General features: G+C 43.3%; 1 protein-coding gene across 2 annotated transcripts in view; it reads left to right on the top strand.

The window, feature by feature from the left end:
• Nucleotides 1-15324, top strand: part of CWH43 (cell wall biogenesis 43 C-terminal homolog) — a 43213-nt gene extending 27889 nt beyond the window's left edge. For both annotated transcript variants that reach the window (XM_069457825.1, XM_069457826.1), the window contains exons 13-16: nucleotides 1765-1909; nucleotides 6421-6482; nucleotides 10723-10878; nucleotides 15052-15324. In XM_069457825.1, the coding sequence (XP_069313926.1) occupies nucleotides 1765-1909; nucleotides 6421-6482; nucleotides 10723-10878; nucleotides 15052-15130 (442 nt within the window). In that variant the 3' untranslated portion in view covers nucleotides 15131-15324. The remainder of the gene's footprint in view (nucleotides 1-1764; nucleotides 1910-6420; nucleotides 6483-10722; nucleotides 10879-15051) is intronic.
• The last annotated feature ends 438 nt before the right edge of the window (nucleotides 15325-15762 follow it).

Raw genomic sequence — 15762 nt, 5'->3', positions numbered from 1 at the left:
CGCAGCTGCTGCCAGGGGGTCTGGGGAAGAAATACTCCAACTTCCCTCTTGTCCCAACTTTTCGTCTCCTGCTGGTGCCTCCAACTGGCCAGACTTAACTGGAAACCAGCAGGCAAGGAGTCCCGGAGAGGAAATCTGCAGGGTCAGCCTTCTGGGGCATAGAGAGGGGCAGAGAATGGATCTGGGCAGGGGAGACGGAGACAACCTCATTTAAAAATAGAGCTACCACCTGCCTGCAGTTATTGTGAGAATTCAGTATCAAAGGTGGTTAACAAATGGTCATTCTTTTCACTCTCCTATTTCTCGGGACATCTTTTAATAGCACTCAGCTGTCCACACATATGTGTCCAACTCAGTCCTGTCTTCAGATCCTACCTCAATGAGGTCTCTCCAATCTTCTCACTCCTCGATGATCTCCCTCCATCTTCCTTGGCCTTTTTTCCCCTTAGCCCTCATTTATTAGGTACATTTCTGTGTAAACGCCTGTTATCTACCGCCTGGCTACTCTTGGATCCATTCTTTGCTCTTATTCTCGGCTCTGTGCTGCAGGGACCCACATTTCCCGAAGACCCTTGCCTCCTGGCTTCTGGGTGGGTTTAGCCAATGGGAGGCTCTCACACAAGGTGGGAGGGCAGGGGACTAGAGAAGCCAGGGTGTTTCTCACCCTCTCTGCTTCCTCTGGTGTCTCTGGCAGCAGCTGAGTCTCTTCTGTGGCTGCAGCTCCTCCCTGGATGGTCCCAGCTCCTCCTGGGCAGCCTCCTCCATAGCTCCATCTCCCATCGTCAGGTGTGGCTTCTGGACACTGGTAATATGGCCTCCTTTGCTGTCCCTCTAGCCCTGGAGGTGGTACTCATTCCTCATTGCTGCTAACCTCTGGATGCCTCACTGAGCCCTGTTTGGCTTCCCATCGCCTAGGTAACCAATCCCCTATATTAAATTCACTTTGTTTGAAACACCTAGAGTGTTTTAGTTTTCCTGGCTGGATTATGTTACTTACGATGTCCTATTTTTCCCCAGAGTGACTGTCAACCGCTCCAAAGCCTTGATATACCTGCTTAATTATCTCAGTTATTTGTGTCTACAGTGCTCAGCCTAATAAAAGCACCATGTTCAGCCTGTATTTGAGCGGGAGAGCCAAGGAGGCTTTCAGCACGTGATTGGCTGAAGGAGCTGAGAAAGTTACATTAGTGTGATGTGCTGTATGAATGTTAGGATTCTTCTTCTTACCAGTTTTCCTGGGTCTTTTATTTTATTTTTTTGACTACTAGTTCTTTAACTGTAATACTGATGATGAAGTCTCACGTCATTGATATAATTTCTTCTGATGAAAAGTTGAACAAAGGCTGTATTTAGAATAGATACTTAAATCAGCTTGACTCCAAATGATTTGTGAAGAAAGGTCATATTCTTAGTCGAAAGTTTGTCAGCCTACTCAGTCGAAGCACTGTGTCTATGTCTTGTTCATTTGTATAACATTAAGACATTTGGCCAAGTAGGAATTACTCTGGTTTGTACACCATTTGAAGATGTTCTTTTGGAATTTAGGTACCTAAGACTTTTTTTTTAAAGAGATGGGGTCTTGCTCTGTTGCCCAGGCTGGAGTGCAGTGGTGCGATCATAGCTTATTATAGCCTCAAATGTCTGGGTTCAAGCAATCCTCCCGCCTCAGCCTCCCAATTAGCTAGGATTACAGCCTCGAATATTTTTTAAGATTGTTTTGCAAATACAATAAAGAGGTATATTTTTCCATTTTTTTTTTTAAAGGGATGACCTTGACAGGAAACTGCAGGCGATCGCTGTTTCAAAACTCCTGAAAAGTAGCTCTAATCCAGTGATATTTCTGGGATATATCACGTCGGCACCTGGTTCCAGAGATTATCTACAGCTCACCAGACATGGCAATGTGAAGGTAGTATGATCGCAGTAGGATTTCTGATGTATTAAGTAAAATGCTTCTTTTTCTTTCATGTTAACAAAAAAGCCAACTCAACCCAACGATTTAATATGTATTCTGGTTATCTACTGCTACGTAGAAAATCACCACAAAACGTGCTAGCTTAAAATAACAGAAATCATTTATTTGCGCACAAATCTGTGATTTGGACATGACTCAATGGGGATGGCTCAACTCTGCTCTGTGCAGGGTCAGCGAGGTGGCTCAGCTGGGGACTGGAGGATCTCCTTAGTAGGTGATTCACAGGTGGCAAGGTGGTGCTTTGGGCTGGGGACCGTGGTTCCTGCCCATGGGCCACTTGGGCTTCCTTCCTGCATGGCAGCGGCTTCCAATAGTGAGTGTCCCAAGAGAACCAGGAAGAACCTGTATTGCCTTGTGTGACTTAGCCTTGTAAGTCACATAATGTCACTTCTGCTGTCATCACAAGTCTGATGACCTTCACCGGGAGGAAACGTAAACCCCACTTCTCGATGGAAGGAATGTCAAAGCCACATTACAAGAATACCGTACGGAAAGTGAGATACTGTTGTAGCCGTGTTTAGAAAATACAATCTGCCACATTATGAAAGTTAATTACGATGTCGAGAGTAAAAGACAAAATGAAATGTCACACAGAGGGGATGGCTGATCGGCCAGATGGGGCCACACCAAATGACACTCAATTAATCTTTACCTTTTTTTTTTTTTTTTTTGAGACAGAGTCTCACTCTGTTGCCCAGGCTAGAGTGAGTGCCGTGGTATCAGCCTAGCTCACAGCAACCTCAAACTCCTGAGCTCAAGCGATCCTCCTGTCTCAGCCTCCCAAGTAGCTGGGACTACAGGCATGTGCCACCATGCCCGGCTAATTTTTTCTATATATATTTTTAGCTGTCCATATAATTTCTTTCTATTTTTAGTAGAGATGGGGTCTCACTCTTGCTCAGGCTGGTCTCGAACTCCTGAGCTCAAATGATCCGCCCACCTCGGCCTCCCAGAGTGCTAGGATTACAGGGATTACAGGCGTGAGCCACCGCGCCCGGCAATCTTTATCTTTTCAGGTCTAAAACACTTGAATTTGTCAACGTACCAAGATATAATCATGCTCTGGGGAACGGACACACAAATCAAATCCTCAAGAGATTGATATATGTACTACGATGCCAAATGAATTAATTTATAATGAGAAATATAATTGTTATATTTAGTTAAGTCCTATGTAGATTTCTTGGTCCTTTTCATTTTGTTTTTGACTTCCTGTCTTGAGATAATAACCTTCAGAGAAAAAGGCTTATCTATCTTATGTCAATTTGACTACTTTAACTCTTCCTAGAGTGTAGCATTGTTTCCTGAGTGCTTAGAAAGACAGGCGAGAGAGAGCATGGCATGATGAGGAGTTTCTGCACGTGACGGAAAACACAAATGATAGTGGCTTAAATAAGAAAGCAGTGTACTTTATGTAAATGTCTGGGCAGGTGCACTGGTGTGGCCGCCGTGGTATCTGGAATCTGTCCCCGTCTTGTGGCTCTCCTGGACAAGGTCTCTATTCCCAAGCTGGCAGCATCATGGTCTAGTTTAGCAGAACAGAGGAAGCGATAAAGAAGGTGCACATGCAAGTTGTCTCTAAAGGCAAGTTCCAGGAAACCAACCTCCAACACTTCTGCTTACATTTCCTTGACTAGGATTCCATCACGTGGCCACACCTTGCTATACAGAAAGTTGGGTTGTATAACATTTAGTCTTGATGGCTGTATACCCAGCTAAGAATACTGTAAATATAATTTTAGAAGAAGGGCAGGGCAAATATTGGAGAGATGAGTTAGTCTCTGTATTCATGGATAAGGCAGAAAGTAGAATCATGATGGATTCCTGTTTTTTGGCTCCAGTCAGAAGGTTTATGGTGGTGACATTTATTATTATAGAGAATACATAAGGAAGAAAAGTTTTGCAAAGAAGATGGTGAGTTCAGCTTTGGGCTGAATTCGAGACATCTGTGGGACATTAATGGAGATGTTCAATAGGCAGGGGACACATGGGTCTGGAATTCAGAAGGGCAATCAGGACTAGAGATACGGATTAAGGAGTTGCCGCCGTTTGGGTAATCGTTAAAACCGTGGAAGTGGATGATGCTGCTTATTGAATGAGAGAAATGCAAAAGAAGCAAAGAAAGCCCCAGTCAGGCCACATTGAATGTGGCTATCGCGGGGGAGGTGGGTGAGGGAACAGAAGGCAGATTAGCTCAGGAGAGAGATTAAGGAGCTTTCACAGGAGTAAATGGGAAACCTGGAGAGTGTATAATCGCAGAGGCTGCACTAGTTACTTATCACTGTGTAGCAAACCACCTCAAAACTTAGTGGCTTAAAACAGTAACAGTTAATATTCTCATGATTCCCTGGGTTGACTGGGTGGTTTTCCATTCTTGCCTGGATTCACTTGCGCAGTCGGCTGAAGGTGTACCTGTGGCTTGAGGGTCTAAGACGGCCCCACTCACAAATCTGGGGCCTCTCTGTCTACATGGTCTCTCATTATTATCATCTTTAGAGACAGGGTCTCTCTCTGTCCCCCAGGCTGGAGTGCAGTGGCACAATCCCTGCAGCCTCAAACTCCTGGGCTCAGGTGATCCTCTTGCCTCAACCTCCTAGTGGCTGGGACTACAGGCGCGTGCTGCCACACCCTGCTATTTTTTCTTATTTTTTGTAGAGATAGGGTCTCACTATGTTGCCCAGGCTGATCTCAAACTCCTGGCCTCAAGCAACCCTTCCACCTTGGCCTCCCAAAGTGCTGGGATTACAGGCGTGAGCCACTGAGCCCGGCTGGTCTCTCAATTATTTACTAGTCTAGCTGGTGCTGTGGTTACCAGCTGTGTGGCCTTGGGGCACATAACTTAACCTTTCTGGGCCTCGATTTCCACATTTATAAAGTGGCGATAGTAACATCTGTTGTATCATAGGGTTATTTCGAGGATAAAATATAAAATAATGTCAGCAAAGCCCTCAGCCTTACATATGTGCATTATGTGTGTCTGACTGTATGTATAAAATCTAATAAGATAAATGTGTGAGTACATGGTCTATAAAGTACAAAAGAATGTTAGACAAGACGATATTTGGCAAGTCTAAGGAAAATTGCATCCTAACAAGGAAGGGCGTTCTTACATTGCGCTTGTGTGTGTAAAAGGTATACATGGTGTTAAGGAGGAGGAATTTTATTTGATTTTTATTTAATCCTCTCTTGGTTTCCACTATCATGGTCAAAAGCTGCATCCAGATTGGCAGTGGATTCTGATATTGCTTTTTCTATTAGGAAGTTTACTAATGTGGAAAGAAGTTGTCATCATTAATGCTCGGATGAACAGATTTTTCTCTTTAAGAAATGAGTATTTAAGTTCTGCAGTCTTAAAATTTGCCAGCATCTTTTAAAAATATAAAGAAATAAAATGATAGTTAATAGATTCATAGTTTATTATTCCCAGTGCTACAGCTAAATGACTAAATTTTTATCTCTTTCCAAGGCAAATGAGATCAGTGCTTCTTTTATTTATTTTCTTTATCATTAAACCTTTTAAATTCAATTCTTAAAACTTTAATGTTTTATGTATACAAAAGGTATATATGTGTGTGTAACATAAGTACCAATAAAGATTAGTTAATAGTCATCCAGGTGTCCATCACTAAGCCTAAGAATAAAAATTTAAGAAATATAAGTTGTGATGTATTCTTTTAGTGATTTAAAAATGCATTTTTAATTAAATTTTAATAGTAAAATTCAGAAATGGTAGAAAGGTAAATTTTTGTTCATAGGCTATTTAAAAAGAAGGAAATGGAGATTTCTTGCTTCTGCATAAAAGCTTCATATTTGTAGTTTCTCCACATATAGTAGAAAAAAAATGTTTCTCTTCTCCTTCTGTGATGAAAAATAACCCTGGTCTCAAGCTTTCAACATCAAAAAGACTCATGATTGCTCCTGAAATGTGTTTATTTCCATGATTTGATTTAACAAACACAGTTTGAGCACCTGCTGAACGCCAGGCTTCATGCTAAGTACCAGGCAGCCAAAAGTGATTAAGAGTCCCCTCCACTCAGGAAGGGGAGAGTGGAGACATGGAAACAAATAACTAGCACAATGGTGTGTGCATAAAGCACGACTCAGGATGGCCGATGAGATGTGGTCAATTCTGCTCGGGATGAGAGGCTTGGAAAGCGGCAGGAAGTCAAGGCTATAGTGTAGTCACCGATTTACCTAACTCCCTCTCCAGACCACCTTCATCTTTGTATCCCTCAGAGGTAATACAGGAGCTAGATGGGCACATAGTAGGTGCTCAAGAAATATCTGCAGAATGAACAAATAATTTGGACCTGAAAGAACCAGTAGGAGCCAGAAAGAGAAAGCAGCATGCACAAAGGGATATTTATTACATTTTTTTTTTGGCAATGCAGCATAGAGCTTTGTTTTTTCGTGCTTTAAACATTCCCTTCTCTGTTCTTTGTTAGGATATCGACAGCACAGATCATGACAGATGGTGTGAATACATTATGTATCGAGGGCTGATCAGGTGAGCAGAGGGCTTTGGTTTTTGTTTTTTTCATCTGTTATTACGGTGATCTTTTGGGTCTATCCTAGAAGAAAAACTTTATGGAAGCAATTAATTTTTGTTACTTTTTTTTTTTTACAAACATTGATTTGGCTAGTTAAGCAGTTTAACATTTTTTTTCAAGGCATGGTCTCATGATTTAAGAAGGTATAAATAGCTAAGCAAATTAAGCTTAATTATATAACGAGGAGACTGTGGAAGCTATTAAGTGTGATAAGTATGTAGCTGTCAACACGTGCTAGGAATGGCACCATTTTTGACTGTGGCTTGGTAGAAGCAGCATGGACCATGGAACGAGAAAGTCCTAGGCTTTAGTTCCAGCTGTACCAGCTGCTAATCAGTAATCTTGGGTAAGTTAACCAACTGGCTGGGGCCACTACTATACAGTGGTGAGAGCTCTACGTAGATGATATTTTTTAAAAAATCATCCCATATAAAAATATTACCCAGTGGGGCTAGGGCTTGTCCAGTTATGAGTGACAGTCCAGTAAAGCAGACTGCTGAGGTCTCCTGCTTTATACCCCATTTGTCATTCACCAAGCATTGACCGAGCAGAATGGATGCCAGGCACGGGGGTACAGCTGTGAGCAGAACAGGGTAGGACCCTGCGCTGGCAGGGGGAGGATGGACAACAAGCAGAAGGAATAACTGCAGGATGTGGCACTTCTGAGGGTGACGAGAGGGGGGAAAAGCTGAGCCATGTAAGGAGCGTCCGGAACGCGGAGGTGGGTGCAGCTGTACGTAGGGGCTGGGCGGGTCTTCCTGAGAAGATGACGCTTGAGCCAAGGTTGGAAGGACCTGGGAGGAGACCCTTCCTCACAGAGGGACCAGCTAGTGCAAAAGCCCCAGGCAGGAGTGCGGGGTGGATCTGAGGAAGGGTGAGGCTGGTGGGGCTGGAAAGTTGCCAGGGTGCGGTGGGGGCAGGGGAGGCAGGGAGGCAGGGAGGCAGGGAGGGCAGGGAGCGGGGCTTGTAAGGCTCTGTGGCTTTGCATAGTCCTTGGTAAAATGGTGACCTTCATTGGTTCTTGAACAACTCCGTGGGTTCGTATGCTTACTGAGGTGGGCCAAGGAGGCCCTTGAGAGGCTAAGATTGTTCTGGTTACACCACTAATCCAGAAACTCTAGGAGGCTCAGCCCATGTCCAGGTGGCTGCAGGACTGATAGCTCTACTATTGTTTTGGTGTTGCAAGGATCAAGGTAGGAGAGAGTGTGCCAAAGGGTTAGTTTTGTGAAGTGTTTTATATCTCAGATTGAAAACACTGTTTCTGTTCAAATATTTGTTAAAGTGATTGTTTAAATAGGGACAGCAGCATTTCTAGAAAACAGTTTTTAGATAGGCTGAAATAGGTATAATTCCAAGTTGTAAAAAATGTTGGGGTGCCAGGGAACAGTGGTATGTATAGCAAGCAGCGTCCACAATAGCTAATTGCTGGGCTCTGAGACCTTTATTACCTCTCCGTAGGAGAACGGGGTGGCAGAGAGAGGGAGAGAGAGAGAGGATGTATATATAGTATATAAACTTGTATCCATTCATGAACATGTGCATATATATGTTCATATATGTCTAAACCATTAAGATTGTGTATTAATCTGCTCTGTGTTGTAACAAAATATCATAAACTGGATGGCTTAACCAACAGAAATGAATTTTCTTTTGGTTCTGGAGACTGTAGATCTAAGATCAAAGTGCCATCAGGGTTGGTGTCTGGTGAAGCTCTCCCCGTGGGTTCCAATGACAGCCTTCGTGCCATGTGCCCCATGGCCTTTCCCTGCCACGTGCCCGCAGAGAGTGAGCAAGCTCTCTGGTGTCTCTTCTTATAAGGACACTAATCCTATGGGATCAGGTCCCCATGAACTCATTTAACCCTAATTATTTCCGTAAATGCCCCACCCCCAGATACAGCCACACTGGGAATTAGGGCTTCAACATATGAACTTGGGGGGAATATAAACATTTGGTCCATAACAGATAGGAAGGTAATTTTAAGGATACCCAGATGAATGAAGTTAGGGACTTACTGTTTTACAGCTTCTGTCCACAAAACCTGTTCTATAAACTTTATCTCAACCACCCAATTCAATTCCCTGCATGTAGTAGGTGCTTAATAAATACTTATTAGACAATAATGGGACAGTCCCTATACGTGTGTGTGTGTGTGTGTGTGTGTGTATATATATATATATATTTTTTTTTTGAGACAGAGTCTTGCTCTGTCGCTCTGCCTAGAGCGCAGTGGCATCATCATAGCTCACTGCAGCCTCAAACTCTTGGGCTCAAGCAATCCTCTTGCTTCAGCCTCCTGAGTAGCTGGGACTACAGGCACGCGCCACCATGCCCAGCTAATTTTTCTATTTTTTGTAGAGACAGGGTCTTGCTCTTGCTCAGGCTGGTCTTGAACTCCTGGCCTCAAGCAATCCTCCCATCACGGCCTCTCAGAGTGCTAGGATTATAGGTGTGAGCCATTGTGCCTGGCTGAGATTCCCTATTTTAATGGAAAATTTGGATTGTCAGTTTCCTCATCTTCAGGGGACTTTTGGAGTATCCTTGAAGGCGGTGTCTATGAAATGAGTTAGAACTCTGATCTCAGAGATTCGGGAAATATTAATAAACAGCCTAGATTTACTAGACAGTGGCCTAGAATTACAAGGAACTGCAGGGAGCTGGGACCTGAGCTTGGACTAGTGCATTAGCCTGTCTGACAGCTCCAAAGCACATCTGGTGCTCAGTCTCAGCTCTTCTTGCCCCCCTGGGGGCAGACTTGCTGCCTCGGCAGGCCCTGGCTCTGGGTTTCTGTTTCTATTTTGCATACAGTTCCAGGTATGTAGTTACAGGCTGTGTTTTAAGTGCTTCTCCCCCTACCACTCTGGACCAAGCCCCTGTCATCTTCTACCTGCATTATTGCAGTGGCCTCCTAACTGGTCTCCCTGCTTCGACCCTTTCCCTGAAGCCTGTTCTCTACACAGCAGCCATCGCAGACCTCTGCCCCAAACCCTCTGTTGGATTCCCATCTCGCTCTCAGAAACCCCCTTGAAGTCCTTCTAGCAGCCTGCGAGGAAGGCTCTGCATCATCTGCTCCCACCCCACCCCCAGCTCATCTCCTCTGATGTTCCCTCCTAGGCACTTCTCCAGTCACAGTGGAGTTGGTCCCCAGAACACCACGCACATTTCTACCTCAGGACCTTTGCACTGGCTGTTCCCTTTCCCTGAAACACTCTTTCTCTGGGAACCACTCTCTGGCTGGCTCCCTCACTTCATTCAATGTTTTGTTCCAGTGTCACCTTATCAGAGCGGTATTACCCTGACCGACCATCCGACATAAAGTGGCAACGTCTGCCCCTCAGCCCTCCCTGTCTTCCTTTCTCTGTGTCTCCCCAGTACGTATCTGTCACCCGGATTGATTGTGTTCACACACGTGGTTAATATGTCCTTCCAACTAGAAAGAAGGCTCCACAAGGACAAGGACTTCATTCTGTTCACCACTTCTCCCCAGTACCTAGAACAGTGCCTGCGCGTAGTAGGGCTACATGCGTATATTCACTTCATTGAATAAGTAAATGACTAAAGCTGACCTACTTTTTTTTGAAGAGGCAAAATATAAATAAAATAAAGTGAATTCTTTGCTGCTGGCGATTTCCACATTTTTCCATCTGAACTTCTCAATGAGAAATATTTGGATAACGTCTATAAAGTGCTTTGAATTTCCTGGAGAACTAAAAGCTCTAAGCCAAAACAGGATGTGGAATTTTTTTCAGAAATACAAAATCTTTGATTTTATACTCATAAGTGTGGCTGAAAATATGCATGTGGTATTTGGATTTTTAAAGGTAAGAAAGAATTCAGGCCTACACCTCTGTCCTTCTGAAGAATTCCCATTAACTCAAAACATAATTGAGTTATACCTCCCATAATTGTGTGGGAGGCAATTTGTACAGACAGAATATTCATTAGTGTAAAAGGTAAAGTAAGGCTGCTAAGAATATTCAGTTAATTAAATCCGTGTGCATATTCCTTATTCATATATCCAAAAGCAAAGCAATATTTTTGTTAATATTTAGATGAATAAATCAAGTTAAGTCTAGTTGTGATAAATAGAGTTAGAAATGAGAAACTGGCTTAATAATGAAGATGCTATCACCTAGGCCTCATTATATTTCTATATGATAATAAAACCCTTACAAACCATTTCTATTTTTGCAACAGGTTGGGTTATGCACGAATCTCCCACGCTGAACTGAGTGATTCTGAAATTCAGATGGCCAAATTTAGGATCCCTGATGATCCCATTAATTACAGAGACAACCAGAGAGTGGTCATAGACCACCGAGAAGTTCCCAAGAAAATTCATTTTAATCCCAGGTGAGTGAGGTTCTTTGTGTTGTACCACAGTTATGAGCTACAGCATCCCCTCTAGGGAACCTACCTGTCACCTCAAAACGAGCTAGAAATTATGTTTGGTTCTAGAGGTTTGTTCCAGGTAAGGAAGCCCATGGTAAAGATAATAAAATTCTGCTTGTGTTGAAGTTATGGTCCCTGCTCTCCGAGAAACATGTTGTATTCCCAACGTCAGGTTAAAAAAAGAAAAAAAGGCACATCATTATCATCGCCATCACTACAATTGCTAATACTGAGTGCTACTGTGTCCCAGACTCTGTTCCAGGTGCTTTGTTATCTCAATTAATCCGCATTGGTTGGTACCCTTGTTATCCCCATGTCACAGATGAGGAAGCTCAGGCTGAGGAACACAAAGTAACGTCGCTGGGATGCGTGGCTGGTCAGTGACGGAGCTAATAAGTGGGAAGGGAGCCTGCTGGCATCGTTGGGTTGCTGGGATCCTCAGCTCTGGCTGCACATGAGATTTGCGTGGGGGGCTTTTAAAAAATACCGTTGCCTGGGCCCCTCCCTAGACCAATTCATCAGGACCTCCCGGGGTGGTACCTGGGCTTTGGGATTGAAAATATTCTTTCCAGGTTATCCTAATGTGCAGTTAGGATTGAGGCTACAGAGCATGGGTAATTCATTTACGCTGCAGATATTCTACCATGTGAAATATATTGGGTTTAGTTTTGTTTAATTTTTGATAGAAGTTATCTGAGAAATCTATTTGCAGCAAAACATATGATTTAGAGTATGTGTATTTTCTCCCCTATAACTGGGTGATGAGAGGAAACTTCTGTAAAAAACCAAACACAGAACATGTCCTATACATTATTATTATTTGACATTTCTACTACTTTTACCAGCTAATAGCTATAGAAATTTCTCATTTTGTTGGAGGGAAAAAGACATTTCTCTATTCTCTTTTTCTTCCTTATCCCTCCTTACAGTAAGAAAAAATTGTACCAAAGTGTAGGCAGTGAATGAGAAGAGCTATAACCAAATTTTGATTTGCTTCAGTTCCTGTGTTTATCTTGCCTGTGTAAGTGTAACGTGATTGGGAAGAGCCTGGGCTCTGGGGCCATCTGCCTGGTTCAAGTCCTCACTTTTGCCAGTAAACAGCTGGATAAATTTGCGCCAGTTGCTTAAGCTCTCTAAGCTTCTCATCTAAAAATGGGAAAAATAGTAGTGCCTATACCCTACGTTGTTTTGAGGTTTTAATGACACATCAAGCTCTTAGAATCATGCACAGTGAATGCTCAGTGTTAAACCATAGTTGCAATGGCAACAATAGTATTTGTAGTAGCAACAGTAGAGGTATTAATAAAACAGAAAGTTTCCCTCCTTTTGCTGAATGAGATGACTTCTTAAATGGAAGATAGAAGATCTGGGAAGAAAAAGATTTTCTTGTTTCCTTATTGTTCACACACCGGGAATGTAGAGAAATCCAAATAAAATATTTTTGGCTAACTACAACTGTAGGTTGATCAAAACCATCTGTGAAGGGAGGTAGATCTGCTTTCCCACTCATTTTAATTATGAAAATAAGTGGGATAAAGGCATAAGTAGAACTCCTGCCTTAATTTAAAAATCGTGGTGAAGCTGGCACGGTGGTGCAAACCTATAGTAGTTCCAGCTACTTGAGAGGCTGAGGCAGGAGGATCCCTTGAGCCCAGGAGTTTGAGGCTGCAGTGAGTTATAATTGTGACATTGTACCCTAGCCTGGGCAACAGAGCAAGACCCCATCTCAAAAATAAAAAAAAGAAGAATAAAAATAAAATAAAAATTGTGGTGAGAACATTTAAGATCTGCTCTTTTAGCAACTGTCAAATTAATGTATATTTATTAACTGTAGTCACAGTGCTTTACTAGATCTCCAGAACTTTTCATCCTGTCTAATTGAAACTTTGTGTCCTTTCACCAACATCTCCCCAACCACTACCCGCCACCGGCCCCTGGCAACCACCATTCCACTCTCTACTTCTGTGAATTCAACTATATTAGATTCCACATATAAATGAGATTATGAAGTATTTTTCTTTATGTGCCTATATTATTTCATTTAGCATAATGTTCTCTAGGTCCATCCATGTTGCTACAAATGATAAGATTTCTTTCTTTTTAAAGGCTCAATATTCTTCCTTATATAAATGTGTATATGTATACATGCATTTTCTTTATCCATTCACCTGTCAGTGGACACTTAGGTTCATTCTGTGTCTTAGCCATTGTGAATAATACTGCAATGAACATAAGAGTGCAGGTATTTCTTTGACATTAATTTCTTTCCTTTGGCTACATACCAAGAAGTGGGATTGGTGGATCATGTGGTAGTTCTATTTTAAATTTTTTGAGAATCTTCCATAATGTTTTCCATGATGGCTGTACTAATTTACATTCCCACAACAGCTTACAAGGGTTCCTTTTTCTTCATGTCCTCGCCAGCAGTTATCTTTTGTCTTTTTGGTACTGGCCATTGTAACAGGTGTAAGATGATACCTCACTGTGATTTTAATTTGCATTTCTCTGATTAGTGATGTTGGGCATTTTTTTATATACCTGTTGACCATTTGGATATCTTCTTTTGAGAAATGTCTAGTCAGGTCCTTTGCCCATTTTTAATTGATTTATCTGTTTTCTTGCTATTAAGTTGTTTGAGCTCCTTATATATTTTGGGTATTCCTTATCAGATACAGGTTGAACATCTCAAGCCCCCAAATCCAAAAAATCCAAAACTTTCTGAGCGCTGCCATGGCACTCAAAGGAAATGCTCATTTCGAGTCTGAGGGGTACGGGATCTGGCCTGCATGCCTGTCCTACGATCCCCCAAGTTCATTCCCTGACTATGCCAGGGAGAAGCGTGCTGGTCCTGAGTTGCTTGTGGAGTGCTCAGGATGGCTTAATGTCCCTCCACTTCTGGTGACGCCCTGCTCCACTGGAGCAGCCACGCGGGCAGCACCCGGAGGGCTGGCAGGCAGGGAGCTCAGAATCCAAGCACCCTCTGGTCCGCTGCAGGTCTTTAAGAGAGAGCTGTGAGCGCCACTCTCCGTGGAAGCCTGGGTGCGGTGGGTGTGCCGGCAGGGGGAAAGCAGCCACTCCTGGAGCCCTGGCTCAGTTGTGCCTTGGGGCACCTTTGCCAACTCGTGTGGGAACTGCCATGGCCACATTGGCAGCTGTGGGCTGAGGAGGGGTGGAGGAGGAGACGAGCCTGAATGGAGGATAGCTGGCGTTCTGGTCCCCTTTGTCCTGAGGGGCCCCCTGGACTGCTGCACTCTCCTGTCCCCGGCAGGCAGCCTGTCCCGAATGTCCAAGCTCTGGGATCACCCAGTTCCCCCAGGGACCCACTGGCCCCCTGTGGACACCGCAGTCTGGGCAGGTGTTGGGAAATGTTTGTGTGGGGAACAGTGACAAGAAAACTGAAGGGCCGAATCTCCCTCGGGAGGACAAAGGCACACAATGGTGGAGAAGCAGTAGGGCACCCGCTGTCCCAGCTAGGGTCTGTGGTGACAGGGAGGGACCTCAAGGGGACTGGCAGCCCAGTGCTGTGTTCTCGGGAAGCTCCCAATTCATGGGAGGCAGCGGCTTTTGGCCCATGAAGGTAGAGAAGCTCCCACAAGTTCAGGAGCCTGCAGTCTGCCAGAGGCGGGAAGGGAGGAAAAACAAACACCCCCCACCCTTTCCACAGCCTCCCAATTCCTCCAGGGCTGATCTCTGCCAAAATCTTGCTCTCTCTTGTTCTGCTCTGCAACTTCTTCCTGCGGAATCTCCAGTAGGTTCTGGCGCTTCTCTCTCAGAATTACACCTGGGCTATGTTTTTCTCATCGAAAACTTTTCCTTCTTTCTGAGATGATCTGGTGACTGATGTCTCTAGTCAGCCATCTTGTCTCCCCCCCAGCCAATAATTCTTAAACAGTTACGCTTCTGGAATGATCCCTAAGCATGGAAAGAGCATTTTGGAGGTTACAATTTTAGTCTGCCTTCCCCACGTGCATGATTTCTTTTTTATTTATTCATTTGCTATTTTATAAATTTATCACATCAATTCTGGCTTTATGATAGATACGTAAACCCACAATAGATTAGGGTTGAAATTTTACATAAGAACATACATTTCTGAATGGTTTTTACATATGAATTACTTTTTTTTTTTTTTAGATTTGGATCCTACAAAGAAGGACACAATTATGAAAATAACCATCATTTTCATATGAATACTCCCAAATATTTTTTATGAAATATTTAAAACAAGAAGTTATTGGCCAAGCAAGTCTTAGGAAAAAAGCATGTGAGATAAAAAGAAGAGATTAATGAAAGCGGGAAAATACACACAAAGAACCTCAACTTAATTTTAAAAAGCATGGTATCTAAGCCGTGGGAAATCCCATCCATTTATAAAATATGTGTTGCTTAATAAAGCATTTCTCCAAACTGTTTTGCTTAAATTTTTGATGAGAACTAGAATGTGGGGCAATATAAGGAGGTTTTACTATTAGAGATAAAATAATAAAAAGTCATACCTTTCTAATGTTTAAAAATAGGAAATTGATTTATTGATGAGCTGGAAGGACTACTTACAAAATCAAGCACCCTTACATCTTTCTTGGGACAAAGTAGGGGAGAAATGTTTACAGATGAAGTCCAGTTGTTAGAAGAAGAATGTGTGTGTGACTGTCACTGACTGAGAAGCTGCCCCCATCACCGCCCCACCCTGCGTTGTGATGGACACGTCCTGCCCTCTCCCCTGCTCACGTCACCGCACAGCTGTGCGTGACACACCGTGTTGGTGCCCCCAGTCATTCAGGCCATCAGGCTCTCAGGGATCAAACCTCAACACACAGAGTGGATTTTCTTCCCTAGAACCAGGCA

Source organism: Eulemur rufifrons, chromosome 24 (genome assembly GCF_041146395.1).
Source record: "Eulemur rufifrons isolate Redbay chromosome 24, OSU_ERuf_1, whole genome shotgun sequence".
NCBI classification, from domain to species: Eukaryota; Metazoa; Chordata; class Mammalia; order Primates; family Lemuridae; genus Eulemur; species Eulemur rufifrons.
The sequence above is the reverse complement of the archived record's forward strand: the minus strand, read 5'-3'. Positions and strand labels throughout refer to the sequence as shown.